The sequence below is a fragment of the Podarcis gaigeae genome (assembly GCF_964106915.1).
Source record: "Podarcis gaigeae genome assembly, chromosome: 10".
NCBI classification, from domain to species: domain Eukaryota; kingdom Metazoa; phylum Chordata; class Lepidosauria; order Squamata; family Lacertidae; genus Podarcis; species Podarcis gaigeae.
In genome coordinates, this window is record NC_139686.1 from 4,047,630 (window position 1) to 4,074,613 (window position 26,984).

Below are 26,984 nucleotides of genomic sequence, written 5' to 3' on the forward strand. Positions count from 1 at the left end.
TTCTGAGAAATGAAAATTTATTTACTTTAACGTTCTGGGGACTTCTGAAGGGAAACGGCCACAACACTGCCGTGAGATGGGGGAGAGGAGGGGGTCCTGATCCGACGACATGTTGGGATCAGAACCACATACCCAAACCGGCTTCTGCGCCTCCTTCTCCTCTTAAACAGCTGCTCAACTCCAGCCAAACCGGAGCGCCGTCTGACACATGACGTAAGCCAATTCCTCACACTCCTGGGAGAAAAGCGATCCGTTTTGGAGGTAGGCGCAGCCCCTGGGAGGCAGCTTTCCATGCCTGCAACACAGAAAAGGAGAAGATGTCGATTTTTCTTTATCTTAAGGTCAATGGTGCTACTCAGAGGTGCATGATTGCAATTTGACCTACTTAGCTGCACACCTGTGGTCTCTCTCTCTTTTTAATATATATACAGTGGTGCCCCGCAAGACGAATGCCTCGCAAGACGGAAAACCCGCTAGACGAAAGGGTTTTCCATTTTGGAGGTGCTTCGCAAAACAAATTTCCTATGGGCTTGCTTCGCAAGCCGAAAATGTCTTGCGAGTTCCTGCGGGGGTTTTTTCCCCTTTCCTCCCCTTTTCCCAAGCCGCTAAGCCGCTTATCAGCTGATCCGCTAAGCCGCTTATCAGCTGATCCGCTAAGCCGCTTAACAGCTGATCCACTAAGCTGCTAAGCCGCTTATCAGCTGATCCCGCTAATAGCGCTAATCCGCTAATGGGCTTGCTTCGCAAGACGAAAAAACCGCAAGACGAAGAGACTCGCGGAACGGATTCTTTTCGTCTTGCGAGGCACCACTGTATATATATTAATTGGTTTTTCCATGTATACATCCTCTAACAACATTTCTCTAACAATTTTCCATATTCCCATTTTGTTTTATTTCCATATTACTCACCCTGTGTGTTGTTTCCCAAAATTTCCCCAATCCATATAATCTTACTTTTTGTTATATACAATTGTGTTCATTTAGTCAAACCCTGCCAATGAGTCCAATTCTTTACGTCGCTTCTTCATATATCTTGTAAATGGTTCCCTGGTCTTGGCTGGGGAGGGCGGGGTATAAATAAAATTATTATTATTATTATTATTATTATTATTATTATTATTATTATTATTATTAAAGTCTTTGTTATCCTTTTCATGTAATTTATCTGTTAATTTTGCCAGTTCTGCATGTTCCGTAAGTTATGCACGAGTGATGGCTTGCAGTTTTTGACGGTTAGGTTTCTGAAAATAAAACTAAGCAAAGATATTGTGGACAGCCTTTTATTTCTACGCAGGGCCGTCTTTACCACTGGGCGTAGTGGAGCAGCAAGCCAGGGCGCCAAGCAGTGGCAGACACTAGGCGGAGAGTCCGGGGAGAGTCCGGGGAGGGGAGAGTCTGCTGGTTTTCGCAACACACCACCTCCTCAGCTGCGTGGTGTGTGCTTGCATCCCAAGCTCTGCACATACCGTATTTTTCGCTCTATAAGACGCACTTTTCCCCTCCTAAATAGTAAGGGGAAATGTGTGTGCAACTGATGGAGCGAATGCAGGCAGGAGGCTCTGCTCAGCGCTCCCTTTAAAGAGCCGTGTGGAGTGTGTGTGTGTGGCTCTTGGGGGCTTTTCCCCGAGGAGGGAGAAGGGCTGCACATACACTCCACGAGCTCTTTAAAGGGAGCACGGCTCTTGGGGGAGCCTTAGCTGCGCGCAGCCTCTCCCGGGCAGGGGATGAAGGCTCCCCTTGCCCGGGAGAGGCTGTGCACGGCCAAGCAAGAAGCCAGGACAGCCAGCGGGATCGCTGCGCTTCGATCCCACTGACTGTCCTGGCTTCTTGCTTAGCCGCGTGCAGCCTCCCCAGTCCGGGAGTGGCTGCATGCGGCTATCCCATAAGCCAGGGCAGCCAGCGGGATCAGTGCACAGCGATCCCACTTGCTGTCCTGGCTTCTAGGATTCAGAATATTTTTTTCCCCTGTTTTCCTCTTCCAAAAACTAGGTGCGTCTTATGGTCTGGTGTGTCTTATGCAGCGAAAAATACGGTAATGTAATGGTTCTAGGGGTTGCTCATGTGTAAGTTGCTGCCACTCCTGGCTAGGTTACCTGGTTGAACCCTTTCTGTCTGGACAGCCCTTCACTTCGTGGCTGTCTCAGTCGCTGGCAGAATCCGTCAGTGGGCGTTTCTTGAACTTCTTCCAGCAAAGAAGTTCTTTGACGCCAAGTCTCCTCCTACTCTCCCTGCGCGGAAGTCTTCTGCGCAGGGTGGGTGTGGGCAGCGGAGGACCCGCGCTCTCCCTGCTGGTCTCCGGCAAGGAGTCCTGGAGCCCCCTCGCCAATTCCCCCATCTGCCCCCCTTCTCCACTGGTGCTACGCTGATTTCCTTCCCCAGCAGATGGGCTGCCTCTCTCCCTACTGGGACCCTCTCCGGCATCCCTCTGGAGCCTTTCCTCCGCCTCTGGCTCCGATGGCAGTTCCCTGACAGGTAATAAACGTGACTCTATCATTGCTCCCCCTGTCCACTCTACCTTGGAAGATCCCCGCGCTCGAGGCTACACACTGCAACTGCTGCCTCCTCCAGCACCCCTCCCTCCTTCTCCACCACTTTGCTCGGAGCCTGCCTCCTCCCACTGCCCCTCCATGGTTTATTGAATATTTACAAGTACAGTGGTACCTTGGTTCTCGGACAGCTTATTTCCTGAACAAATCGGCTCTCGAGTGCCGCAAGTAAGTGTTCCGGTTTGCGAACGATTTTTGGAAGCCAAACATCCGACGCGGCTTCCGTTTGAGTGCAGGAAGCTCCTGAAGCCAATCGGAAGCCACGCCTTGGTTTTTGTACGGTTTGGGGAGGCGAACGGACTCCCGGAACGGATTCTGTTTGGGAACCAAAGTACCACTGTAAAGTGTAAACAGATAAGAACACTGGCAGGATTATTGTAATAACCTCCAGTTTTATAAGAGTATATATTTAAAGTAGATGAATAAATGAGCAAATTCAGTTAATTTGAAATATACAGAAAATATAAAAAATAATAATTAAGGAACCACAGAAAGAAAGGGAAGGAAGTCGAGTTTTGAAATATTAAAACACGCTTTTTAACATGTTAAAGGTGCGCTTTCCTTAATGAGGCCTCTCGCCGCTGGTGCCTTTCCATCTTTCGGCTACTGTTCGCAAACCGGGACACTACTTCCGGTTTTGCTGAGTTTGCATACCGAATAGTTAGTAAACAGGGCTGTTCTTAAACCAAGATACCACTGTACTGAAATGTATAAAATTGAAAATCATAAATATAATGATGATGATGAAATATAGCTTAGTAATGAGTACCCAATCTTGTGACAAATGAGTTAGGGAGTATGGGGGTGCCAGAGTCACTTACATTTTGGGGTCATAGAGAGAGCCATCTGCCCATTTCCATTGCTTCGTGACGATGTCGTACGTCAGGCCCATCCAAAATTTGTAGTATTTATTCTTGCCGCGGTGCTGGCGGAAATGTTTCCTTGATTCAAACCTCAGGAAGTTCTGCAAGGCAAAGCCACAAGCACCCTGCCTTCAGGAGGGGAGATACACCACTGCCCTTCAACCTAATTTTCAAAAAGCCAAGTATGTGAGCTGTCAGTTCAAGACCCCGGCAAGAGAAATCTGCCTCTCTTCCCTAGCAACCAGCTCAGCAAAAAATGGGAGGAGAGGAGCAAAGGGATGGCAGAAAGCAATAAGGCAGGGGTCGGCAAGGCCAGATCACTCCCACGGAGATCCTCTTGACCTCCCATTTCCTTGACCTCTGGAGGGAGGGCGTTCCACAGGATGGGCGCCACCACTGAGAAGGCCCTCTGCCTGGTTCCCTGTAACCTCGCAGGGAGGGAACCGCCAGAAGGCCCTCGGCGCTGGACCTCAGTGTCCGGGCAGAACACTGGGGGTGGAGACGTTCCTTCAGGTATACTGGACCAAGGCCGTTTAGGACTTCAAGCATTGAGACTGGTATTTTTACTTCTTACAGTACCTATCGGGTTTGGGGTTGTTTTTAAAATGGCTGATTATTCTCTAAGGACACAGTCCAGTCATCAAATGGGCTGCTTTAAAGGTATAATACTTCGCTTGATAAGACGCACCCGACCATAAGGAGCACCTAGTTTTAGAGGAGGAGAACAAGAAAAAAAATTCTCTCCCTCTCTGCACAGTGCCTCTCCAGTGAAGCGAAATCAGAACAGCAAGAGGGATCGCTGTGCAGCGAAAGCAGCGATCCCTCTTACTCTCCTGGTTTCAGCGATAGCTGTGCAGCCTGCATTCGCTCCATAAGACGCACACACATTTCCCCTTACTTTTTAGGAGGGGAAAAGTGGGTCTTATAGAGCAAAAATATACGGTATATGGTGGGGGCACAGCTGAACTGCTGCTACGTGATATGGGGGTGAGGCATTGGGAGAGGGAACTCTGAAGCTATCGAGCCTTGCCCATCTCCATCCCCGCAGCAAACCAGACAAGCCCCAGTACCATCCGTTCTGTGTCGTTGTGGATGACAGCCAGGGAGGAGAACTCGTCTCTGCAGAAGCCCATGCTGGAACGCCAGCCCATCTTCCTTTCTCGGAAAAGGTAGCAGGAATCTTTGTGTTGCAACCACTGCATCTTGCACACACTGCAGTTGATAGCTAAAGGGCAGGGGTGGTTGTGCATGAAAAGCTTGACAGTGGTACAGAAGTATCATTTATCCCCCTTCCCTACCCCTGAATGGGCCGGAATGGTGACAGGCAGTGCCGGATTTACGTATAAGCTAAACAAGCTATAGTTTAGGGCCCCGCTCTCTTGGGCCCCCCCAAAAAAATTAATGGGGGAAAAAACTGGGTATACATTTCCATATAACATAAAAATAAAATAAAATAAAACCTACATACAGTTAGAGCTTAGTAATTATTTTACTGTTAATATACAGCCATACCATGGGTTACAACAATTCTGCCCAGAGTGCAAATTACAACAATTCTGTCCAGAGTGTTTTATATATTACACGCTATCTGTAAATGGACAAATCACTAGAACCGGCACTAATAATTTCTTTCTTACTAAAAACTTTTCCCATTTGCAATCCTTGGCTGCTGTTTCTCCTGTGAGACGGTTTTTTTTTTTTTTTTTAATGAACGAATGAATAAACTGGTTTAAGAGAAGGGTGGGGGAGACAAAACAATGCCCCCATCTACCTTTGCCGATCTGTAGCTGCCTCAGAATTTCAGTCAGGATGATGATCTGTAGCTCTGTCACGTCCTTGTGACTCTCTGCCTGTTTCGACAGCTTGTCCACTTCAAAAGAGAACCAAAGACAAGACAGGTTGAGTAGACTGAAGACCCAAATTTATCCGTGCCATTCTCACAAAGCCCCTGAGAAGCACGGGCTGCCTCTATGAAGAACATAGCTGTCAACGGTTCCCTTTTTTAAAGGGATATTCCCTTATTCTGAATAGGATTCCTCGCAAGGAAAGGGAAAACTTGACAGCTATGGTGAAGAAGCAGCCCTGGTTTTGAAGCCATTGGTTCATTTGATGACCTAACCCTGCCCTGATGACCCAGAAGGATCCCATGGTTTCTAACAGGGGTCGGCAAACTACGGCTCCCTGGGCTGTTTCAGGCTCACCAGGGTTCTAAACCCGGCCCGTCGGTGCCCGGCAATTGCCCTGGCGCTGCAGACAGAGCAAGCAGCGGGGAGCGTAATCGTTCCGGCTCGGGCAGCTCCACGTGGCGATGCAGCCTCGCTGAGGAGTCGGGAATTACTCGCTGCGGGTAGGGCCTTTCCCGGGAGGGGCTATGTGCAAGTGGGCGCAGGAGGAGCCCGAGTCCCTTTCCGTTGCAGGAAACATCTCAGGCGGCACCTCTCTAGCCGTTGCCGTCTCTATTTCTCCTCCGAAAGTAGGAGAAATAGAGGCGTGGAGGCGCGCATGGCTTCTTGGGTTGGGATCCCTCAGCTGGGAAAGGAGGATTTGCGCTGCCTGTCGGAGCAGCCCCGATCCCATTCCTACTTGTGTGAAAGCAATAGGGGGCAAGTAGCTCTCAGTTAGGCAGCGTGATGCCTCCCTTCCCATCGAAGCAGCCCCAATCCCATTCCTACTTGGTGCATTTTTTAAAAAAAGTTAAATTTAATTTAAATCCCTTGTGGGGGGCCGGACAATATTTTTTTGGGGGGAAATAATGAACCAATTCCTATACCCCACAAATAACCCAGAGATGCATTTTAAATAAAAGGACACATTCTACTCATGTAAAAACATGCTGATTCCCGGACCGTCTGTGGGCTGGACTGAGAAGGCGATTGGGCTGGATCTGGCCCCCAGGCCTTAGTTTCCCTACCCATGCCTTAAGCCAGGGGTCAGCAAACTTTTTCAGCAGGGGGCCGGTCCACTGTCCCTCAGACCTTGTGGGGGGTCAGACTATATTTTGGAAAAAAATAAGAATGAACAAATTCCTATGCCCCACAAATAACCCAGAGATGCATTTGAAATAAAAGCACACATTCTACTCATGTAAAAACATGCTGATTCCCGGACCATCCGTGGGCCGGAATGAGAAGGCGATTGGGCCACATCCGGCCCCCGGGCCTTAGTTTGCCTACCCGTGCCTTAAAGTAAAGGTAAAGGGACCCCTGACCATTAGGTCCAGTCACGGACGACTCTGGGGTTGCGGCGGCGCTCATCTCGCTTTACTGGCCGAGGGAGCCGGCGTACAGCTTCTGAGTAATGTGCCCAGCAGGACTAAGCCTCTTCTGATGAACCACAGCAGCCACAGAAACGCCGTTTACCTTCCCGCTGGAGCAGTATCAATTTATCTACAGTGGTGCCTCGCAAGACGAAATTAATCCATTCCGTGAGGCTCTTCATATAGCGGTTTTTTCGTCTTGCGAAGCAAGCCCATTGACAGCTTAGCGGATTAGCGCTATTAGCGGTTTAGCGGCTTTTCAGCGGATCAGCTGATAAGCGGCTTAGCGGCTTAGGAAAAGGAGGGAGGGGGGAAAACCGCAGGAACTCGCAATACATTTTCGTCTTGAGAAGCAAGCCCATAAAGAAGTTTGTTTTGCGAAGCGCCTCCAAAACGGGAAACCCTTTCGTCTAGCGGGTTTTCTGTCTTGCGAGGCGTTCGTCTTGCAGAGCACCACTGTACTTGAACTTTGACGTGCTTTCAAACTGCTAGGGTGGCAGGAGCAGGGACCGAGCAACGGGAACTCACCCCGTCGCGGGGATTCAAACCACCAACCTTCTGATCAGCAAGTCCTAGGCTCAGTGGCTTAACCCACAGCACCACCCGCATCCCCTACCCATGCCTTAAGCCAACACAAAAACGAGGTTCGTGTTTTTCTTTAAGGTGAAGAGACTCGGTCAGCCCCTTCCCTCTCGCTCGCTTACCTTGGAAGCACATGAGTGCCACCAGCGTGGCCAGAATGGCAGAGGTGAGCAGGACGCCAAAGGTGGCCGAGCGCCAGTAGCTGGTGTCTTGGAAATGGGAAGGAAAGAGACAGTTGTGAGAGGAGGAAATCCCAGGTTGCCAGGGAGATTGGTCTCTTGAGAATGAAGGTACGCAGGCATCTTAAGCCGCCGAGATATGGCGAGGGAGGGAGATACGGCCAAGCGCATGGGCCGCATGCAGGACTCAAGTTCAGTCCTGGCAGCTGGCAGCATATGATGTAAAATGCTCTCCTCTGTTGCAAGTCTGAGTTGGCAACACTGGGCTAGACGGAAGAGCTCCGAAGTTTCCGGGTTCGGCCCATCCTAAACCTACAGAGAGCTAGAAATGGTGCATGGTTTTGGTTTCCCGGTGCCCAGGTCCGCCATATGCCCTGAGTTGTAACTCACGAGGTGTCCCCTCTGCTTACGGATCTGAGCAGGAGGAGAGCCCTGATGGATCAGCCCACATTTCCGCAATGCAACCTCATGTTTCCAAATGGGACAGTTCCACCCGCCCAGTTTGCACGCACAAAAAATCTAGTATCTCACACTGGTATACTGGGCACGGAAGGCTCCAATGCACTCCAATAGGCCGTGAGAAACGTCTCCCTGCTACATACCCTCCAACATTTCTCCGAGGAAAATAGGGGCATCCTATTCTACATCAGGAAGCTTCCCACCAAAAAAAATACTTTTCCCCTCACTTTTTTCCTCCTAAAAAGTAGGGGGAAATGTGTGTGCATCTTATGGAGCGAATGCAGGCTGTGCAGCTATCACAGAAGCCAGAACAGCAAGAGGGATTGCTGCTTTCACTGCGCAGCGATCCCTCTTGCTGTTCTGGCTTCTGAGATTCAGAATATTTTTTTTCTTGTTTTCCTTCTTCAAAAACTAGGTGTGCCTTGTGGTCTGGTGCGTCTTATTGAGCGAAAAATACGGTAAATAAAAATTTATTGTTATATTATTAAAAAAAGAGAGTCCTCTATACCCTGAAAATAAAATACCTGCACCAATCGAAAGCCCTTCCTACAATTTCGAAGGAAAAAGTCGCCTTAAATTCTTTACTTTTGATGCTTCAAACAGGCAACCATTTGTTAGGAGTGTTGATACCTTTCTTGTCAAGGCTTTATAGGTCAACTCAAATGTAAGTTCCCACAGTATTCGACGGAGCTTACTCCCGTGTAGCTGGGTAAAGACTGTGCAGCCTTACGCTGAAATCCTAATGATTTTTGCCAGATTGGCAAAAATGTACAAAAACTGTAGTAATGTATGTTGGAGATGCAACAACGGGGCAGGGACCTTTCTACATATGTGGTGGGAGTGCAAAGAGATAGTGGGATTCTGGGAAAATATCTATAATGAACAGAAAAAGATGTTTAGATTTTCATTTGGGGGGGGAGGGAACCAGAATCCTTTCTCCTAGGTATCATGTCAGAGGAAATAAAAAGAACCGTCAGAATAATATTTATGTATGCAACTACGACGGCAAGGTTATTGATTGCCAAAAATTGGAAAAGCAGCAGCGTCCCAACTAAAATAGACTGGTTATCTAAAATGATGGAATACTTCCATACTGCCGAACTAACAGGGAGGATAAGAGGAGATCTGGTACAAAAAGTGAATAAGGAGTGGGCTATCTTTAAGGAATACATCAAAACGTATGTGGAAAAAGTAGAATTTCTGACAGATACTGAGTGAATCCAGAAAATGATTAGAGTGAAAGGAGAGTAAAGTTAAGATAAAAGAAGAGATTAAAGAAATAATGAAATGCATTTAAGCCAGTTGGAAAAATAAAGTAGGGGAACAAGAACAGCTGGAAGTCATGTCACTTGGTGGGTGTCTGTGTGGGGAAGGAGTGTAGGTATGTTGATATGTGCAGTATAGGCAGGTATTGTATAGAGTAATGTAGGTATGTTTTATGTTATGAAAATGAGGTAGTGTGTTGTGAACGTGCATTGTGTAAATGTATATGTATGAGTTTTATATATTAATAAAAGAAAAGAAATGAAATGAAATCCTATGGATTTTTACTCTGACCTGAGTTCTACTCCCTTTGAGGATTTACCTTATTTTTTGCTCTATAAGACTCACTTTTCCCCTCCTAAAAAGTAAGGGGAAATGTGTGTGCGTCTTATGGAGCGAATGCAGGCTGCACAGCTATCCCAGAAGCCAGAACAGCAAGAGGGATTGCTGCTTTCACTGCGCAGCGATCCCTCTTGCTGTTCTGGCTTCTGAGATTCAGAATTTTTTTTTTCTTGTTTTCCTCCTCCAAAAACTAGGTGCGTCTTGTGGTCTGGTGCATCTTATAGAGCGAAAAATACGGTACTCTCTCCTGATCATTCTTACAGTTTCTATTATTATCATCATCATCATCTGTCTTTTTCCCTGACACCTCACAGCTAAAATTTTATTTCATTCTATTTATCTGCAGAAGGTGTTGCGCACGATCCCTTCCCTCACCCATTCGCCTCCTTTGCAACAACCCTGCGAGGGAGGTGAGGCGGAGAGGTTGCAACTGGCTCAAGGCGGCCAGCGTCAATGCGCCTACGACGTCTGCATGTGCACCGAGATCAAATGGTTGGAGGATGGATGGCGGCTAACAGATTGAGGTTGAATCCTGACAAGACAGTAGTACTGTTTTGGGCGGACAGGGGGCTGGCAGGTGTGGAGGACTCCCTGGTCCTGAATGGGGCAACTGTGCCCCTGAAGGACCAGGTACGCAGCCTGGGAGTCATTTTGGACTCACCGCTGTCCATGGAGGCGCAGGTCAGTTCTGTGTCCAGGGCAGCTGTCTACCAGCTCCATATGGTATGCAGGATGAGACCCTCCCTGCCCACAGACTGTCTCGCCACAGTGGTGCATGCTCTAGTTATCTCCCGCTTGGACTACTGCCATGCACTCTATGTGGGGCTACCTGTGAAGGTGACCCGGAAACTACAACTAATCCAGAACGCGGCAGCTAGACTGGTGACTGGGGGCGGCCGCCGAGACCATATAACACCGGTCTTGAAAGACCTACATTGGCTCCCAGTACGTTTCCGAGCACCATTCATAGTGTTGGTGCTGACCTTAAAAGCCCTAAACGGCCTCGGTCCAGTATATCTGAAGGAGCGTCTCCACCCCCATCGTTCTGCCCGGACGCTGAGGTCCAGCTCCAAGGGCCTTCTGGCGGTTCCCTCACCGAGAGAAGCAAAGCTACAGGGAACCAGGCAGAGGGCCTTCTCGGTACTGGCACCTGCCCTGTGGAACGCCCTCCCTTCAGATGTGAAGGAAATAAGCAGCTTTCCTATCTTTAAAAGACACCTGAAGGCAGCCCTGTTCAGGGAAGTTTTTAATATTTAACGCTGTACTGTTTTAAACACTTGATTGGGAGCCGCCCAGAGCGGCTGATGGGCGGGGTATAAATAATAAATTATTATTATTATTATTATTATTATTATTATTAATGCGTGAGAAGCTTCCTGGCGTGGAACAGGGTGCCCCCATTTTCGCCGGAGAAACATGGCAAAGGTATGCACCCTTTCCAAAAGTCGAAATTTCTTGCCAAGGTGCCAAAAAATTAAGCTCATATATCAGCCTGCATGGCGGAAGATTAGCCACAGGGCAGTCTTTTCCGCCAGGACGGAGAGCTCTGCGCCATAAGAGCATGGAGAGATTGCCTTAAAAAGTTGTTCAATTGTTTTTGTATGCCGCAACTGCAGCAAGAATTTTACTTGCCCAAAATTGGAAATCACAGGAAATACCAACAGTGGAAGACTGGCATATGAAGATGTTGAACTTTTTGGAGCTGGCCGACCTGACTGGAATTATCCACGATCAGAAGGAGGAGGAACATCAAGAAGAATGGAAGAAATTTAAGGAATATTTAGTAAAACATAATAATATAACATAAGTGGAAATACTTGCAAGTGCTAAATTTGGCTCAGGATTAAATTATGTTGAATTGTATAAAATGATGGATTGAGAATATTACGAAAAGAAAGGAAGTTAGTAATTTGAACAAGTTAATTTTGTTATAAAGTGGATATTGGAAAATTGCTAAAATGAGATTGAATGAAAATCAGTTAGGAAGGATTTGAGGAAGTCACCCAATAATGGAATGCAGTTTGGAGTTTTAACTGTAAGAAGCTTTGAATGTATGTTTGTTTTTATTGTTTTCTTGTTATATGTTTTTGTTATTTTGTGTTGCGTTAAATTTGGAAAATTAATAATTTTCAAAAAAGGTTCACAAAATTTTAAACACACAAACAAACAGACAGACAGACAAACAAACATAGATCATAACCTTATTAAGACTAATCTTATTAACATTGTTAAGTGACTTCCTCGTATCCCCCGGGTTGAATTTCAGTGTATATCATTTTAACGGTTTTCCAGTATTCTTATAAAATTAACTTAATCACTCAACATCTTTCTTTCTTTCCAATTCAGCATGAAACATATTAATTCATCACATTACACATTTAAATCCTAAGCCTATCTGTTCTTTGCAAGCTTTTCCAATTAGTTGAACTTAACATATTTAACTAAAATAGTCTTCTTTCTGGTAATCCTCCTCCTCCTTCTTCTGATCACGGACTCTCCTGGCCAGATCGGCTAGCTCCGAAAACCCATCATCTTCATGCGCACGACAGGGAGTTCCGCAGGCCCGCCGCATGCTCCTTCCTTCCTAAGGTCTTAGATAATATGGTAATGTTCATAACCGCACGTACATAGATCAGCACAGGAAGACCGACCTGGAACCATTTTGACTCCTAAACTGAGCAAATGTTTTCTCTGCAAGGTCAAAGTGGAAAAGCCTCCCCATTGTCATTTCCTTCACAAATCCTGTCTTAAGGGTATGTCTGTGTTTGAATCGGGTGTGAGCCTGTGGCCTGGCCCAGGAACTAAGTATTTATCATTACAAAAGACTGGCCAGGCTCCCCAGGAAATACAATCAAGTGACCATTAAACAGGTAACCTGTCAGACAAGATAAACAATGCACTCAGATTTCTGTTTTAGACCTCCTTTTCTGTGATGTAGGTGTGATGTATCTGAGGGGTGGTCTTAGGTTACACCCCTTCTGTGATGTATGTATGATGTTTCTGGGGGTGGTCTTGATCTACAGTGGCAATTTCAAAAGTCTTTATAAGGCCTTGCGCGCCATTTTTCGGGGTTCCTCCTCCCTCCTGCGTGAGAGGGGAGCACCCTGTTGCAACAGATCAATAAAGATCGAGCTTACTAGCTGCTTTGCAGGGAGAAGAGTCAGTGGAAGAAGATTGGAAGAAATTTAAAGTTTATTTGCAGAAACATTGTAAAATTAAGGAATGTTAGAAGGATGCTGGAATGAAATTATGTGGTTTTAGTGGAAATGTTATAAAGGATTAAGTAAAAATAGATTGTTAATTGGTGAAAGGAGAGAATGTAAAGTTACATCATATTAAGATAAATTATAGAACAAAAATTGGGAAAGATGGAAAGGATTTGCTGAAATAGCTAACTGAACTAGAATACAAAAAAGGGAGGTGTGAGGAGGTCAAGGAAACAAGCAAATGAAAGATAAGTTATGGGAAGGTTCGATTTGTTTTTTAATTGTTTCTATTTTTCTGTTTTTTCTTGTGATGTGTTGGCTTGTTTTTGTTTAATTTGGTGTTTTTTCTTCTTTTCTTTTTGTAACCTTTAAAACTTCAATAAATATTATTTTAAAAAAAAGAAGAAGCAACAGATCAATAAAGATCCAGCTTACTAGCTGCTTTGCTTCTCAATATTCTCTGGTTGGCCCCTGTTATTTTCTCCTACCAATAGGGAACCTATGTAAGGACTCTATATGGGCTCTTGGGTACCCCATAAGGGGAAAAGGGCAATTTTTGTTTACAACTGGCTCGGCTGCCTTCCTCCTCACCCTCTTCATCCTCCAGGCGTTTTCTGCTGGCGATGGTGACCCGCGACCTGTCGGGAGTGTTAGAGCGGAAAGAGCGCGCCGAGCGGGCGACGTTGAGCATGGGTCTTCCGGGGAGCGCCTTCCGGCGACCGCACCTGCCCCCAAAACACCCCCCAATAAACCTCCCGAGGAACAAGGAGAGTCTTTGTGGCCCCCCAAAAAAGGGTTCAGGCACCCTGCGAGGCTGAACCGTGGCCTAAAGGCGCCCGCCTTTCGCACTCAGCACCGGGGAAAGGGAGCAGGCTGCTGGTCCCCAGGAAGACCTGCTTGGAAAGAGGGGCTTCTTCTGTGGGGCTTCAGGGCACAGCCACATGGGGGGGCAGCCTCAGGCTGGGGAAAGGGAGGCAGGATGGGAGTTGTAGTTCCCAGGCACCAGCGAATCCCTCAGGGCGTTGAATCTGGTGGGGTGGTGGACTCCATTTCCCACAATGCACCCCTGCGGCCCCACAGAAGGCAGAAATAAATAAATTCACAGGTGTCTCCTTAGGGCCTCAAATCTGGTGGGGGGACGGACGGACGAGGGACTACATTTCCCACAATGCACCTCTGCGGCCCCACAGAAGACGAAAAAACAAACAATCCCCCCCCAAAAAAACTCGCCAAAAATCCCCCAGCAACACTGTGAATGTGAAAGTAGTAATAATAATAATAATAATAATAATAATAATAATAATAATAATAATAATTTATTTTTTATACATCTGGCTGAGCTTCCCTAGCCACTCTGGGCGGCTTCCAACCAAATATTAAAAACACAATAAATCCATCAAACACTAAAAACTTCCCTAAATGAGGGAGAGCTCTGAAATAGAATAAAATCAATCAATAAAATCAATCAATAAATGAGGAATGGTGAATAAACAAACAGACGATAAAGAGTTAAATAAAAACGGCGATCAATAAATAAATAAATAAATAAATAAATAAATAAATGACGATTGCAAACAAATAAACCTCAAATAACGCCGAGCGAATAAATGCCTAACGACCAATCAAATGAAGAACGAATAGACGAAATTGGTTTGTTTCGTTCATGGGGTTGGCCGCTTGCTCTTATCTTGCGACACAAAAACAGGCTTGCAAAGCCCACGAAAGCAAAGAAGGAAAAGTCCTTTAAAAAGATGCATCGAATGAATGAATGAATGCAAAGTGGAAGAAATGCATTTATTTAAAACACCCCGTCCGGCTTTTGAAAGGCCAGAGACAATAGTGAAAGGCCAAAGGCCGGGTTGCAGGAGAATGTTTTTCTGGGTTATTTTATTTTATTATTTTACTTTATTTTATTTATGTCCGTGCCAAAAGAAAGGGTGGAGGGTGGGGAGAAGAAAAGGGCAACGTAAGGAAAAACTCCATTTAATGCCACAAAACGCCATTTGGCGCCTTCCAGAAACGGCAGCCATTTTGTGCCCCTTCAGGGCCTCCCGGCAGCCATTTTGTGAGACCACGTCAACCATGTTTTGACGGGCGCTCGCATCAAATTCTCAAATTTAAAAATGTCCCCGCTTTCCCACCAAAGGGACCCCTGAATTTCTCCTCTTATCGTGGGGTCTATCCCTGAGAGAGGGGAAAAACTTATCTAAAGGATCCTAGAAGATTTTTGGAAGTGGGAACCCTAAGGGTCATCCATCCCAGCCCCGGTCCATGCAGAAACCTTGGCAACATGGCTCTCTGGGACGTCCCGAAACCTTGGCTTCCCCAGCTTTATTTATTTTATTTTTTCAGTTCCTACATCAATTCATTACAATTAACCTATTCTAACAATATACAAATAGTAATAGGAAATTACACAACATCACTTTTGACTTATTGAAGTTTTCATATTACACTTTTAGCTCTTTATCGCTTTCTTAACGTATCAAAAAGAGAAAGACCAAGAAAGGAGACACACACAAAAAAAGGAAAAAGAAGGGGGGAAAGGAAAAAGAAGACAAAACAAACACATTTGGCTTCCGATTAGACTCATTGTATTATTATTTCTACAATTTTTACCATCTTATTGTATTTCTTTCCTGGTTTTCATCCGATAGCAAAAAACATTATATTTGTTGTTTTGCAAGGATCATTCTATTTCTGCCAGGAGGTATTTGTTATTGTAATGCTTTTCCAAATACTCTTTAAAGATTTCGCATTCTTTCTGTACTTTATTTATTTATTTATACCCAACAACAGTTTGTTTGTTTGTTTGTTTGTTTGTTTGTTTATACCCGACAACATCAGTTTGTTTATTTATTTATACCCAACAACAACTACTACTACTACTACTTATTTATTTATTTATACTCCACCCATCTGACCGGCTTCCAACAAAAGATTAAGAATACATTAAAATGTCAAGACATTAAAAACCATAACCATAGATATCTGAGACCCTGGAGAATCAATAGAATCGGGGTCTGAATCCCGTCCGTCCGTCCCCCCGCTGCCAGGCTGTGCCCCCCACCCACCCCCAGCTAGGCCTGACCCGGGTCGCCGCCGCCCAGGCCCCTGCTTTTAGGGGGCACCCTCTGCCACCCAGCAAGAGCCCCCTTCTCCTGACCCCCAACCCACCCCCTGCAAAGGGGTCTCTGAAGCCTCTCCCCCCCCCCTGCCCCACGGAGGCCCCGAGATGCCCCTGGAGCCCAGGCCCCCGGGGGCCAAGGTGGTCCCGGCCTCCAGCCTCCAGGCCAAGTCCCAGGTCTTGAGCGCCAAGTCCCGCTCGGCGGAGGTGAGGGCCCCCCCAAAAGGACCGGCCTTCTGGAGCAAGTCTTCGCCCCAGCTGCGCCGGGAGCTGCCCAAGCCCCCCAGCCGGCCCTCCTGGGTCTCCTGGGTCGCCTGGGCCCTGCAGGACAGGATCCCCGGCCCCCCAGGTGAGGGGAAGGTGGCAGCGTGGCAGCGGGCAACCCTGGAGACAAGGATCAGCCACGCATCCCCAAGGCCCTTGAGATTCCTCACTTTTTAATTTTGGGTTTGGGTTTTTTATTTCATTTACCGCCCCCCGAGATCTTTGGGGAGCATGCAGATTGATTGATTGGTTGGTTGGTTGGTTGGTTGGTTGATTGATTGATTGATTGATATATACAGAGGTACTTTGGTTTACAAGCATAATCCGTTCCGGAGGTTCCTGCTCCCTTGAGATTCCCCGTTTTTTATTTTGGGTTTGCGTTTTTTATTTCATTTACCACCCTCCAAGATCTCTGGGGAGCCTGCATTGATTGATTGATTGATTGATTGATTGATTGATTGATATATACAGTGCTACTTTGGTTCACAACCATAATCCGTTCCGGAGGTCCGTTCGTAAACCGAAACAGGTTGTAACCCAAGGCGCGCTTTCGCCAGTGGGGCCTCCCCAAATAAATTAGTCGGTAATCCCCCCCCCAAATGGGTTGTAATAATAATTTTTAAAAGGTCAGAAACCGGGACATGCACTTCCGGGTTTGATATGTTTGTAATTCAAAATGTGTGCAAACCAAGACGTATGCAAACCAAGGTACCGCGGTATAAATTTTTATTTATTTTCCATTTCTTTTTCCTTTCTCCTCCTGTATTTTAATCATGTTTTTAAGTTGTATTCATTCAAATTGTTTTCATTATTGCTTGTTAGCCGCCCTGAGCCCGGCCTTGGCTGGGGAGGGCGGGGTATAAATAAAAATTATTATTATTATTATTATTATTATTATTATTATTATTAGACATCCACATTATCATTATCTGCTTTACCTCCCTGACTCTTTGGAGCCTGGTTGAGGAAGGCCGATTTAAGGTCTGGAACCGGCTGCCGTTTTTCGTCTACAGCTCCTACCCTGTACGTCGTTTCTTTGTTAATTTTATTTATTTTGGTTGCGTTTTGCAGGTCCTCACACGGCTCCCTCCGAAGGCAGAATTCTTCCTGCTAAAATACCAGATTATACAGTTACCGCATTTTTCCGTCTATATGACGCCCCCATGTATAAGACGACCCCTATTTTGGGGGACTCCGGTTTAAGAAAATGGGGGGAGATGGCCGCCGTGTATAAGACGCCCCCCAAATTTTGGACATTATTTTTTTTGGGGGGGGGGGGAATCTAGTCTTATACACAGAAAAATACAGTGACTCTGCAAAACAGAAAGTAACAATAGCAGCGTCCCAGTGGGTGGGGATTTTAGGACGCTGTTCCCCGCACCCAATCCCTGCTTAATTCGCCCACTACCTTTTATATATATAAAAACCAACAACATTATATTTATGTCTTTGTTTAGGTACTGCAGCGGGCTGGACTAGATGACCTGTGGGGTCCCCTTCCCATTCTGAAATTCTGAAATTCCAGACCTTCCAAGTATCCCTATTTTCCAGGGACAGTCCCAGATTTCGAAAATCCCTGTTTCTGATTTGATCCCTCTTTTTCTTAGGACGTTTCTATTTTTCATCAGAGAAATATTGGAATATATGGAGATTTGTGACCCCCCAAGCTGTCTGAAGGCACCCTGTACATATAGGGAAGGTTTTAAATGTTTATTGTGTTTTCGTCTATGTTGGGAGCCTCCCAGAAAAAGTTGGAGCAACCCAGTCAGATGGGTGGGGTATAAATAGTAAAACTATTATTATTATTATTATTATTATTATTATTATTATTATTATATTGGATGTCTTTGTTTCCATCGGAGAAATGCTGAAGAGTATGCCCCCACCTTAAAAAACAAACAAACTATACAGTGGATGTTCGGGTTGCGAACGTGATCCGTGCAGGCACCTGCGCAGTTGTGATTCAGCGGTTCTGCGCATGCGCAAAGCACAATTTAGCGCTTCTGCACATGCACATAGTGCGATTTAGCATGCGCTGAAACCTGGAAGTAGCCCGTTTCAGTACTTTTGGGTTCGGTGCGGTGCTGTTGTAAACAAAAATTGCCCTTTTCCCTTATGGGGTATCTAAGAGCCCTTACAGAGTCCTTACATAGGTTCCCTATTGGTAGGAGAAGATAACAGAGGCCAGCCAGAGAATATTGAGAAGCAAAGCAGCTAATAAGCTTGATCTTTATTGATCCTTTGCAACAGGGTCCTCACTCACCACACGCAGGAGGGAGGAGGAACCCAGAACAATGGCACACAAGGCCTTATAAAGACTTTTGAAATTGCCACCCTGTAGATCCAGACCACCCCCCAGAAACATCATACCTACATCACAGAAGGGGTGCAACCTAAGACCACCCCCCAGATACATCATACCTACATCACAGAAAAGGCGGGTCTAAAACAGAAATTTGAATGTTGTTTTTCTCCTGTCTGGCAGGTCACTTGATTGTATTTCCTGGGGAGCCTGGCCAGTCTTTTGTAATGATAAATACTTAGTTCCTGGGCCAGGTCACAGGCTCACACCCGATTCGTATCTTAAATGTGCCCTTAAGACAGGATTTGTGAAGAAAGAGACAATGGGAGGTTTCCCACTTTGACCTTGCAGAGAAAACATTTGCTCAGTTTAGGAGTCAAAATGGTTCCAGGTTGGCCTTCCTGTGCTGATCTATGTACGTGCTTGGTTGGTACACTTATGAACATTTAACATATATCCAAGACCTCAAAATTCCTATCCCAGTGCGCAACCCGAAATCACGCAATTCGAAGCATCTACAACCCGAGGTATGACACTATTGCATTTCTGTATTTGTTCCTGTACTGCAAGGGGTTGGACTAGATGGCCTCTGAGGGTCCCCTTCCCACTCTGCAATTCTGCAATTCTTCAAAGGCCTTGGCGTGCCAGGCAGGAAAGCAGAATGGGCGTGCTTCTAATGCTTCTCCTTTTCCCTCCGCAGATGTTTTGGGCATCTCCACCTGGTGGCAAATCTGGGCGCTGCTCTTGGTGGCTGTTTCCTTGGCCTTGTTCTGCACTCTGTTCATTTTGATTTACAATTGTGAGTACCGGGGTGGGGTGGGGCTTTACAAGAGGCTTCCGACACCCCCAACCCGGGTCTCCCTTCCTCTGGGGCCTGCACGCTGCCCTAGAGCGGGGACTCGCTGCCCTGTTTGGGGTGGAAATAATCATAAAGGGGCTGGGCTGCATGATCCATGATGCAGCGCGACGTTCTCTATCGTTAACTGGCTCTGGGACTGCAGAACTCAAGGGCATTATTATTATTATTATTAAGTTGTGGGTGAACATATCAGACGACACAGCGATTCTTCAAACAGCTCTTGTTCAGAGGCCAGAACAGAACTGAACTGAAGAGCTCAGTCAGCCTGCTTATATAGAGCTCCAGTACAACGTTACTGTAGCAACTTTCTAAAACTATCCAATCACTGAATGTCACTTTCGATCCTTCATTTGCATACAAACTATCCAATCACTGAACGTCACTTTCGATCCTTCTTTTGCATAACTGTCTACAGTATCCCCCTGCTGGCCCAGGGTGAGAACTTCAGTACATAACAATTATTATTATTATTATTATTATTATTATTATTATTATTATTATTATTATTATTATTCTGCGGTCCCAGGGCAAGTTAACAAGACTGGCAGCCAGGAGAGTTTCAAGCAAATACCTTTACGTCTGCACAAGGAATGTGCTCTGTTGCCCCAGTGCAATAAATTTATTATTATTGTTGCAGGAATTTATGTATAGGTTGGGGCAGCAGATATCATGCACATGCAGCCCAGTACCAAAATCAGCACAATCGCTTTTGTGACTTTTGTGATTTGTCCCCACAAAACACTTCATCACAGTTTCTTCCTATCTATTCAAAGGGCCTCTGCTGCACGATACCAAATGTAAGAATTCACTGGTAATTTTATCTATGTACTGGCTCACTAGGGAAACTTTAGAAATTCATCTAGATATGTGAGCTCAGCTCCTCAGCAGCCCCTCTGCCTGAGTGATAATCCCTGGCCTCCTGATACCTGAGTGCCAGACAGGTAGCCATTCCAGAAATAACAAACCCAGATGAAGACAAAAGGGTGTGATTAACTTGGCTGGGAAACAGGGAAATGTAAATATCTCTTTTGTTACACTTGATGGGTGTTTGGTGGAGGGCAAGGGGAACCATGGGGCAGGTTCCAGGATGCTCAGATTACTGCCACCAGACCTCCCCTTTCATGATGCAACCATGATGTATAAGTGATGTAGTTTTTTTTGGGGGGGTGTAACATGGAGATTAGCAGCTTATAAAAATTTGGGTTCTCTTTTGTTCAGGGCTTCCATCTTGTTCCACCTGGTGGCAAGTGGGAGTCCTGTCGCGACAGTCTTCAATAAAGACCAAGCCTACTGGCTGCTGTTTTGCTCTGGTATTCCTGGCTGGTGTCCTGGTTTTTTGTCCAAGGGAGCCCTCAGATTTCTCTGTTAACATTATTATTATTTTTTAAAAAAACACACAGAGAGAAATACGTTTTCATTTCAGACACCCACGTGGCGAAAGAAATCACTGCCGAATCTCTACTGCTGCAGCGTTCAGAGAAGAGACTGAAGATGGCCGTTCAGCAGCAAGCGGAAGGCAGAAGTGAGAAGAGCTCTCGATATTTTCTTCACCTGTTTATTAAAGCAATAGCGGCAATCGTTATTGCAGGAGAGATGCAATAGGGAAACGGGTGGGAATGGGTAAAATGGCAAAACCAATTAGTCTCTGGCAAATAAGCGGCCCTTGCTTCTCGTTGACAAAGCTCTGGTGCTGAAAGATACTCGGAGTCGAGTATGGATTTCATACTCTTTATTCAGCTCATAGTGTTGAGGAGGAATGGAAGTTCCCTCAAAGTATCTGCTTTATATACATTATTTACACAATGGGCCCCATGTGATTGGCTAATTCCGGGATTCTACTGTAGGCCAATCAGGTTGCGGATTCACTTCCACCTGGAGCTGGATTGGGTGGCTCCTGTGGACCAATGAGCCTGCTGCATTCTGGATCCTATTGTACTAGGACCAATCAGAACTGCTGCATTCTGAATCCTATTGTTCTAGGACCAATCAGAACTGCTGCATTCTGAATCCTATTGTTTTAGAACCAATCAGACTGCTGCATTTTGGATCCTATTCAACTCAGTACATAACAGGTGCGCTTATGAGGAGTCCCTGGGTCTGGATCTGCACCACCAGCCTCTGAATTCCCCAGCCAGGCTGTGGAGGAGCCAGGGTTTGCCGACCCTCCTGGCGCTGGTTTTCCTGACTCTTCTGGGGATATCCGAGGCCCAGCCCAGTCCAGCTCGCTCCAGGGAGAATTGATGTCGCTAGAATGCCACATCACTTGTGCTCTGCAAAGGGAAAAAATAATTTGACAATAATGCAGTGGCGTATGGTCAGGGGACTACGGGTACGAGGCTAGTTCCCTAAATGTTCCCGGTAAATTAGAGCACAGAAGTATTAAAGCCTGGCACCTCTTTCCCAAGGTCCAGGAAGATTTCTGCCCAGCTTAAGTGGGGAGGCACGATGCTCATGCCCAGTTTAGCTTATACGCTATAGCTCAAGGGTAGGCAAACTAAGGCCCGTGCCCAAACCAGATCCGGCCCAATCGCCTACTCAATCCAGCCCACGGACGGTCCGGGAATCAGCGTGTTTTTACATTCTATATCTTCTGCCTGAGGGCAGGAGATCAAGAAAGTGCCGGCCAGGGTGTGAATCATCCCTGAGAATTTTCCTTACTCTCCTGAGGCAACATTCTTCCGTGATGTCTTCCAGCGGATTCACGGGACAGCCCATAATATCTTGTTCTGTATTCACCACCCTCTGTAGGCACTTCCTATCAGTTGATGTCAAACCAGTGTACCACACCGTGATGCAGTATGAAAGGACACTTTCTATTGTTGACCAGTAGTAGGAGATCATCAAATGTTGATTGACATCCTTGTTCCGCAACACTCTGAGGAGATAGAGCCTCTGTTGGGCTTTCTTAACCAAATACCTCTTAAATACCTCCCTCCCGCCCATCCTTGTGCTTTATCTCCACAGCCCTGACGTGCAAGTCCTGCAAACTGCACTGGATGCAGTGGGGAGACAACTGCTACCTGCATACCACTGAACCCATGTCCTGGAGAGACTGCTTGAGCCACTGCAAGTCCCTCAAAAGCGGCCTCTTGATTGGGAGCACCGAAGGAGAAATGGTGAAAGCTCTTTGGAGTTGGGGGTGCGGGGTTCCTGCTCTGGCACGGGGTAGGGGGTAATAATAATATTATTATAATAATTTATTATTTATACCCTGCCCATCTGGCTGGGCCTCCCCAGCCACTCTGGGCGGCTTCCAACCAAATATTAAAATACAGTAATGCATCAAACATTAAAAGCTTCCCTAAACAGGGCTGCCTTCAGATGTCTTCTGAATGTCAGGTAGTTGTTTATCTCTTCGACATCTGATGGGAGGGCATTCCACAGGGCGGGTGCCACCACTGAGAAGGCCCTCTGCCTGGTTCCCTGTAACTTGGCCTCTCGCAGTGAGGGAACCGCCAGAAGGCCCTCGGTGCTGGACCTCAGTGTCCGGGCAGAAAGATGGGGGTGGAGACGCTCCTTCAGGTCTACTGGACCGAGGCCATTTAGGGCTTTAAAGGTCACCACCAACACTTTGAATTGTGCTCGGAAACGTAGGGGCGTGTGCCTAGGGCAGAAATTGCATAAACCTCGCCGATAGGTGTGCAGTTCTCACACGCAACCCTGACACTTTTTTCGGGCTCATTGCACGTTGGGACCTCATATATTGTGCTTGCAATTTCTTAAAAACATGGACAAGTCAAGTTGGAAGGGACCTCGAAGGTCTTCTAGTCCAAACCCCTGCAATGCTATCCTCTATGGGTAAGACGCCCCTGTGTGCTCCCTGCAAAATTCTGGCTGCCCTGCATGATGGGCCTTGGGGGTTCCTTCTCCCACAGGAATTCCTGCTGTCGGAGACGGTGGACTGGTTCATGATGCACAACAACCGGCTCCGAGGTGGAAGCTACTGGATCGGCCTGATGTACAACACGTCCGACAGAATCTGGAAGTGGGCCGACGGGGCAAATCTCCACATCAGGATGTGAGTCTCCTCCTTTTTCTGCATGAGAAGCAAGGGTGTTTGATGTATAATGGTTTTGCCTACATATAATATTAACTTAATAATAATGATGAAAAGACTCTGTGCTGTTGTGAGGGCTCTCGGAGATCTATGCAAGTCCTTTGAGCGCAAGGAGTAGCTGCATTGGCCAAGGGTCTCTCTGGAGATTTCTTACAACAGTACAGTCAAACCTCAGTTCTCGAACAGCTCCATTTTCGAATGTTTTGGTTCCCGAACGCCAGAAACACAGAAGTAAATGCTCCGGTTTCCGAACCTTTTTCGAAACCCAAACACCCGACGCAGCTTCCACTCAAGTGCAGGATGTTATTGCAACCAATCGGAAACCGCGCCTCGGTTGTCAAACGTTTCAAGTCAAACGGTCTTCCGGAACGGATTACGCTCGACAACCGAGGTTTGACTGTACGCACTACATATTTAGAAGAAACTTGTTCAAAAGAGGTGATACATCAGTATTTCAAGCCAAGACATAAACAGTTGATGAAAAACTCATATAATGGAAAATGGTGACAGGCAAAATCATAATTGGGTGGAATTTGCCACCCGTGAGGCTGTGTCCTTAAATAAGCTAATAAAAAACGCAAGACTCGCCAGACAGTTGCGAAGCCCAAAATTTCTGCTTCCCCTTTGAGAACCCAGAGTTTTTGGGTCCGTTTCTCTGGTTAGGAATAAAGCTTTTTAAAACCAGTCTGTAATAGCAGATGCAAAAGCCGCAACTAGGCAGGTAAAGGTAAAGGGACCCCTGACCATTAGGTCCAGTCATAGAATCATAGAATAGAATCATAGAATCATAGAGTTGGAAGAGACCACAAGGGCCATCGAGTCCAACCCCCTGCCAAGCAGGAAACACCATCAGAGCACTCCTGACATATGGTTGTCAAGCCTCTGCTTAAAGACCTCCAAAGAAGGAGACTCCACCACACTCCTTGGCAGCAAATTCCACTGTCGAACAGCTCTTACTGTCAGGAAGTTCTTCCTAATGTTTAGGTGGAATCTTCTTTCTTGTAGTTTGGAACCATTGCTCCGTGGCCGCTTCGTGGCCGCAGTCGTGGCCGACTCTGGGGTTGTGGCACTCATCTTGCTTTACTGGCTGAGGGGGCCGGCGTACAGCTTCTGGGTCATGTGGCCAGCATGACTAAGCCGCTTCTGGAGAACCAGAGCAGCGCACGGAAACGCCGTTTACCTTTCCGCCGGAGTGGTACCTATTTATCTACTTGTACATGACGTGCTTTCGAACTGCTAGGTTGGCAAGAGCAGGGACCGAGCAACAGGAGCTCAGCCCGCCGCGGGGATTCGAACCGCCGACCTTCTGATCAGCAAGCCCAAGAGGCTCAGTGGTTTAGACCACAGCGCCACCCGCGTCCCTTCAACTAGGCAGGTAGCTGTTAGCAAATGCTTTAGTAGTAGCTCCTTGCTGTGCAAATTGCAGTTATCTCCCACAATCTCTGCTTGCAGCAGATTCTTCCCATTCGCTATGGCAGCCTTCTTCCCCGATCCCAGGAAACGCATTAAAAAATAAAATAGGCTAAGCTTCCTTATCCCTAACAGGTCTGGAGGCTGGCAGCACGTCTCCGCCATGGTGAACATCTGCGTCAACTTCAGAAATGGCGATTCGTACATCTTTGAATGCAGCAGCAAACACCAGTGTCTGTGCAAGAAGTCAGTGGAATGAAGCAGGCAGCAATCCTGGGTCCAGGTGCCCCTCTCTAGAGGCCCTCACGAAAACAGCATCCACGGACATCTCTCGTCAAGGGGCGCATCTTACCCTACAAAGGCGCATGGAGTGGGCCTGGTGTTCTGGCCACGGTCTCTGCCAGTGCCACGAGCTGCTCTCTCTGCAACGGCCGGAGAAGTCATCTGCCTCCGCTAGCGAGCTTCTACCTCTGCCCCTTAAGACTTGTCTTTTCGCTTCGGCCTTCGGAGGCGTACTGGGCGAGATCTGCCGAAATGCAAAATCCCCATTTGCCGCTGAAATCCCATTGCGGCCGTTCTTTTTACTGTTTGGCCGTGCATTGGCTTGGCCGTTGGTTTGTTGATGTTTTCGTTGCCGTTCTCATGTGGTTATGGTAAACCACTCTGTGATCCTGACAGATGGGAGGGTGATCTGGAAGAATAAGTCAATAGATGTTAAAAATAAATGTGTATTATACTACCTCCGCAGCTCTTGGCCGTTGATCTCTCTTGGGTTGCCCTGGGACTGATGCTCAGTGGTGTTGTAAACAAAACCTGCCCTTTTTCCCTTATGGGGTATCCAAGAGCCCATATAGAGTCCTTACGTGGCTTCCCTATTGGTAGGAGAAAAAAATAGAGGCCAACCAGAGAATATTGAGAAGCAAAGCAGCTAGTAAGCCTGATTTTTATTGATCTGTTGCAACAGGGTGCTCCCCTCACACACAGGAAAGGAGGAGGAACCCAGAACAAAGGTGTGCCTGCCCTTATATAGACATTTTTAATTTCCTGCCCTGGAGCTCAAGACCACCCCTCCATACATCATACATACCTCACAGAAGGGTTGTAACCCAAGACCACCCCCCAGAAACATCATACCTACATCACAGAAAAGGCGGTCTACAACAGAAATTTGAGTGTTGTTGTTTTTCCTGTCTGCCAGGTTATCTGATAATGCCTTTCCTGGTACAGTCATACCTCATGTTACGTTCTTTCAGGTTACATCCCACGGCGACCCGGAAGGACCAGAAAGTGTTACTTCCGGGTTTCGTCGCTTGTGAATGTGGAGACTCACAAAATGATGTCACACGCATGCACAGAAGCGGCAAATCGCGCAGTGCACCTGCGCAGATACGGCACTTCAGGTTGCTCTCTTTTCAGATTGCGAACTCGCCTCCAGAACGGATCCCGTTCGCAACCAGAGGTACCACTGTAGTCTGTCACCCTTTGAAATGCTGACTACTAAATTCCTGTAACGAGGAAGGTTTTTTTCCCACCTCCTCCCTCCTTGCAGAGAAACATTTGGTCAGCTTGGGAGTCAAAATGGCTTCAGGACTGTCTTCCTGTTCTGCTCCAGACATGTGGTTTGCTTGGTACATTTATGAACATGTATTTTATATATATAAGACCGTAAAATTCTTATTACAGTGGCTCCACTTTGAGATCTTTCCTTTTGTAGATCTCCTGGTATGCCCCACAGAGAAATTTATGGTCTTCAAATGAAAACATCTTGAAGGTCCCAGGCCACAGAGAGGTTCTGGTGGAACGCTCTGTCCCAAGAGACTAGGGCCCTGCGGGACCTGACATCTTTCCGCAGGGCCTGCAAGACGGAGCTGTTCCACCAGGCCTTTGGTCAGGGCGCAGCCTGGCCCCCTCCTCTGGCAATCTGCACAGAATTTTGCTTAATGGTTGCCATCAATTTGATTTTAATTAATTTTATAATGAATGTTTTTAGAATGTTGGATCATTTTGATTGTTGTTAGCCGCCCTGAGCCCAGCTTCGGCTGGGGAGGGCGGGATATAAATAAAATTTATTATTATTATTTTATTATTGTAGCCTTCCACCAGAGGCTGGAAGCCACAAATGCGGGCTGAGGGAGGGTGCGCCTGCCCACCACAGTGAAATGTCTCTGCTCGTCAGGGAGGAGTCCCCGGCGCTCATGTCCTTGCAGATACACTGGAATCCATTCCAGAAGTCTGCTCCAAAACCAAAGCGTTCCAAACCCAAGGTG

At 46.7% G+C, this 26,984-nt stretch overlaps 2 protein-coding genes across 3 annotated transcripts; one reads left to right on the forward strand and one right to left on the reverse strand.

Moving 5' to 3' along the window:
• Positions 1–17,142, reverse strand: LOC310826212 (C-type lectin domain family 1 member A-like). 2 transcript variants are annotated; one of them, XM_083700963.1, is made up of 7 exons: positions 17,028–17,142; positions 13,290–13,423; positions 7,372–7,458; positions 5,183–5,281; positions 4,482–4,636; positions 3,370–3,512; positions 1–295 (listed from the first exon to the last, which is right to left on the reverse strand). In XM_083700963.1, exons 2-7 carry the CDS (start codon positions 13,387–13,389, stop codon positions 175–177), a joined length of 705 nt encoding a protein of 234 aa, XP_083557089.1. In that variant the 5' UTR covers positions 13,390–13,423; positions 17,028–17,142; the 3' UTR covers positions 1–174. The 2 variants fall into 2 exon arrangements, with proteins under 2 accessions (XP_083557089.1, XP_083557088.1); XM_083700962.1 differs by lacking the exon at positions 17,028–17,142 and having other exon boundaries at positions 13,290–13,822.
• On the forward strand, positions 15,809–25,456 carry LOC310826192 (C-type lectin domain family 1 member B-like). Its single transcript, XM_083700915.1, has 6 exons — positions 15,809–16,174; positions 19,092–19,190; positions 20,674–20,772; positions 22,215–22,366; positions 23,126–23,268; positions 24,853–25,456. The coding sequence occupies exons 1-6, from the start codon at positions 15,934–15,936 to the stop codon at positions 24,974–24,976; spliced, it is 858 nt and encodes a 285-aa protein (XP_083557041.1). The 5' UTR covers positions 15,809–15,933; the 3' UTR covers positions 24,977–25,456.
• The last annotated feature ends 1,528 nt before the right edge of the window (positions 25,457–26,984 follow it).

Excerpts from the sequence above, each read along its gene's own strand:
- LOC310826212 (XM_083700963.1), bottom strand. The coding sequence starts at position 13,389 with ATGCTCAACGTCGCCCGCTCGGCGCGCTCTTTCCGCTCTAACACTCCC. Across the intron at positions 4,637-5,182 it reads GCAGCTACAGATCGGCAAAG|CTATCAACTGCAGTGTGTGC; the intron begins GTAGATGGGGGC and ends CCTGCCCTTTAG. Across the intron at positions 296-3,369 it reads TCTCTCTATGACCCCAAAAT|GCATGGAAAGCTGCCTCCCA; the intron begins GTAAGTGACTCT and ends TCTGTGTTGCAG.
- LOC310826192 (XM_083700915.1), top strand. The coding sequence starts at position 15,934 with ATGCCCCTGGAGCCCAGGCCCCCGGGGGCCAAGGTGGTCCCGGCCTCC. Across the intron at positions 22,367-23,125 it reads GGAGCACCGAAGGAGAAATG|GAATTCCTGCTGTCGGAGAC; the intron begins GTGAAAGCTCTT and ends CTTCTCCCACAG. Across the intron at positions 23,269-24,852 it reads GCAAATCTCCACATCAGGAT|GTCTGGAGGCTGGCAGCACG; the intron begins GTGAGTCTCCTC and ends TATCCCTAACAG.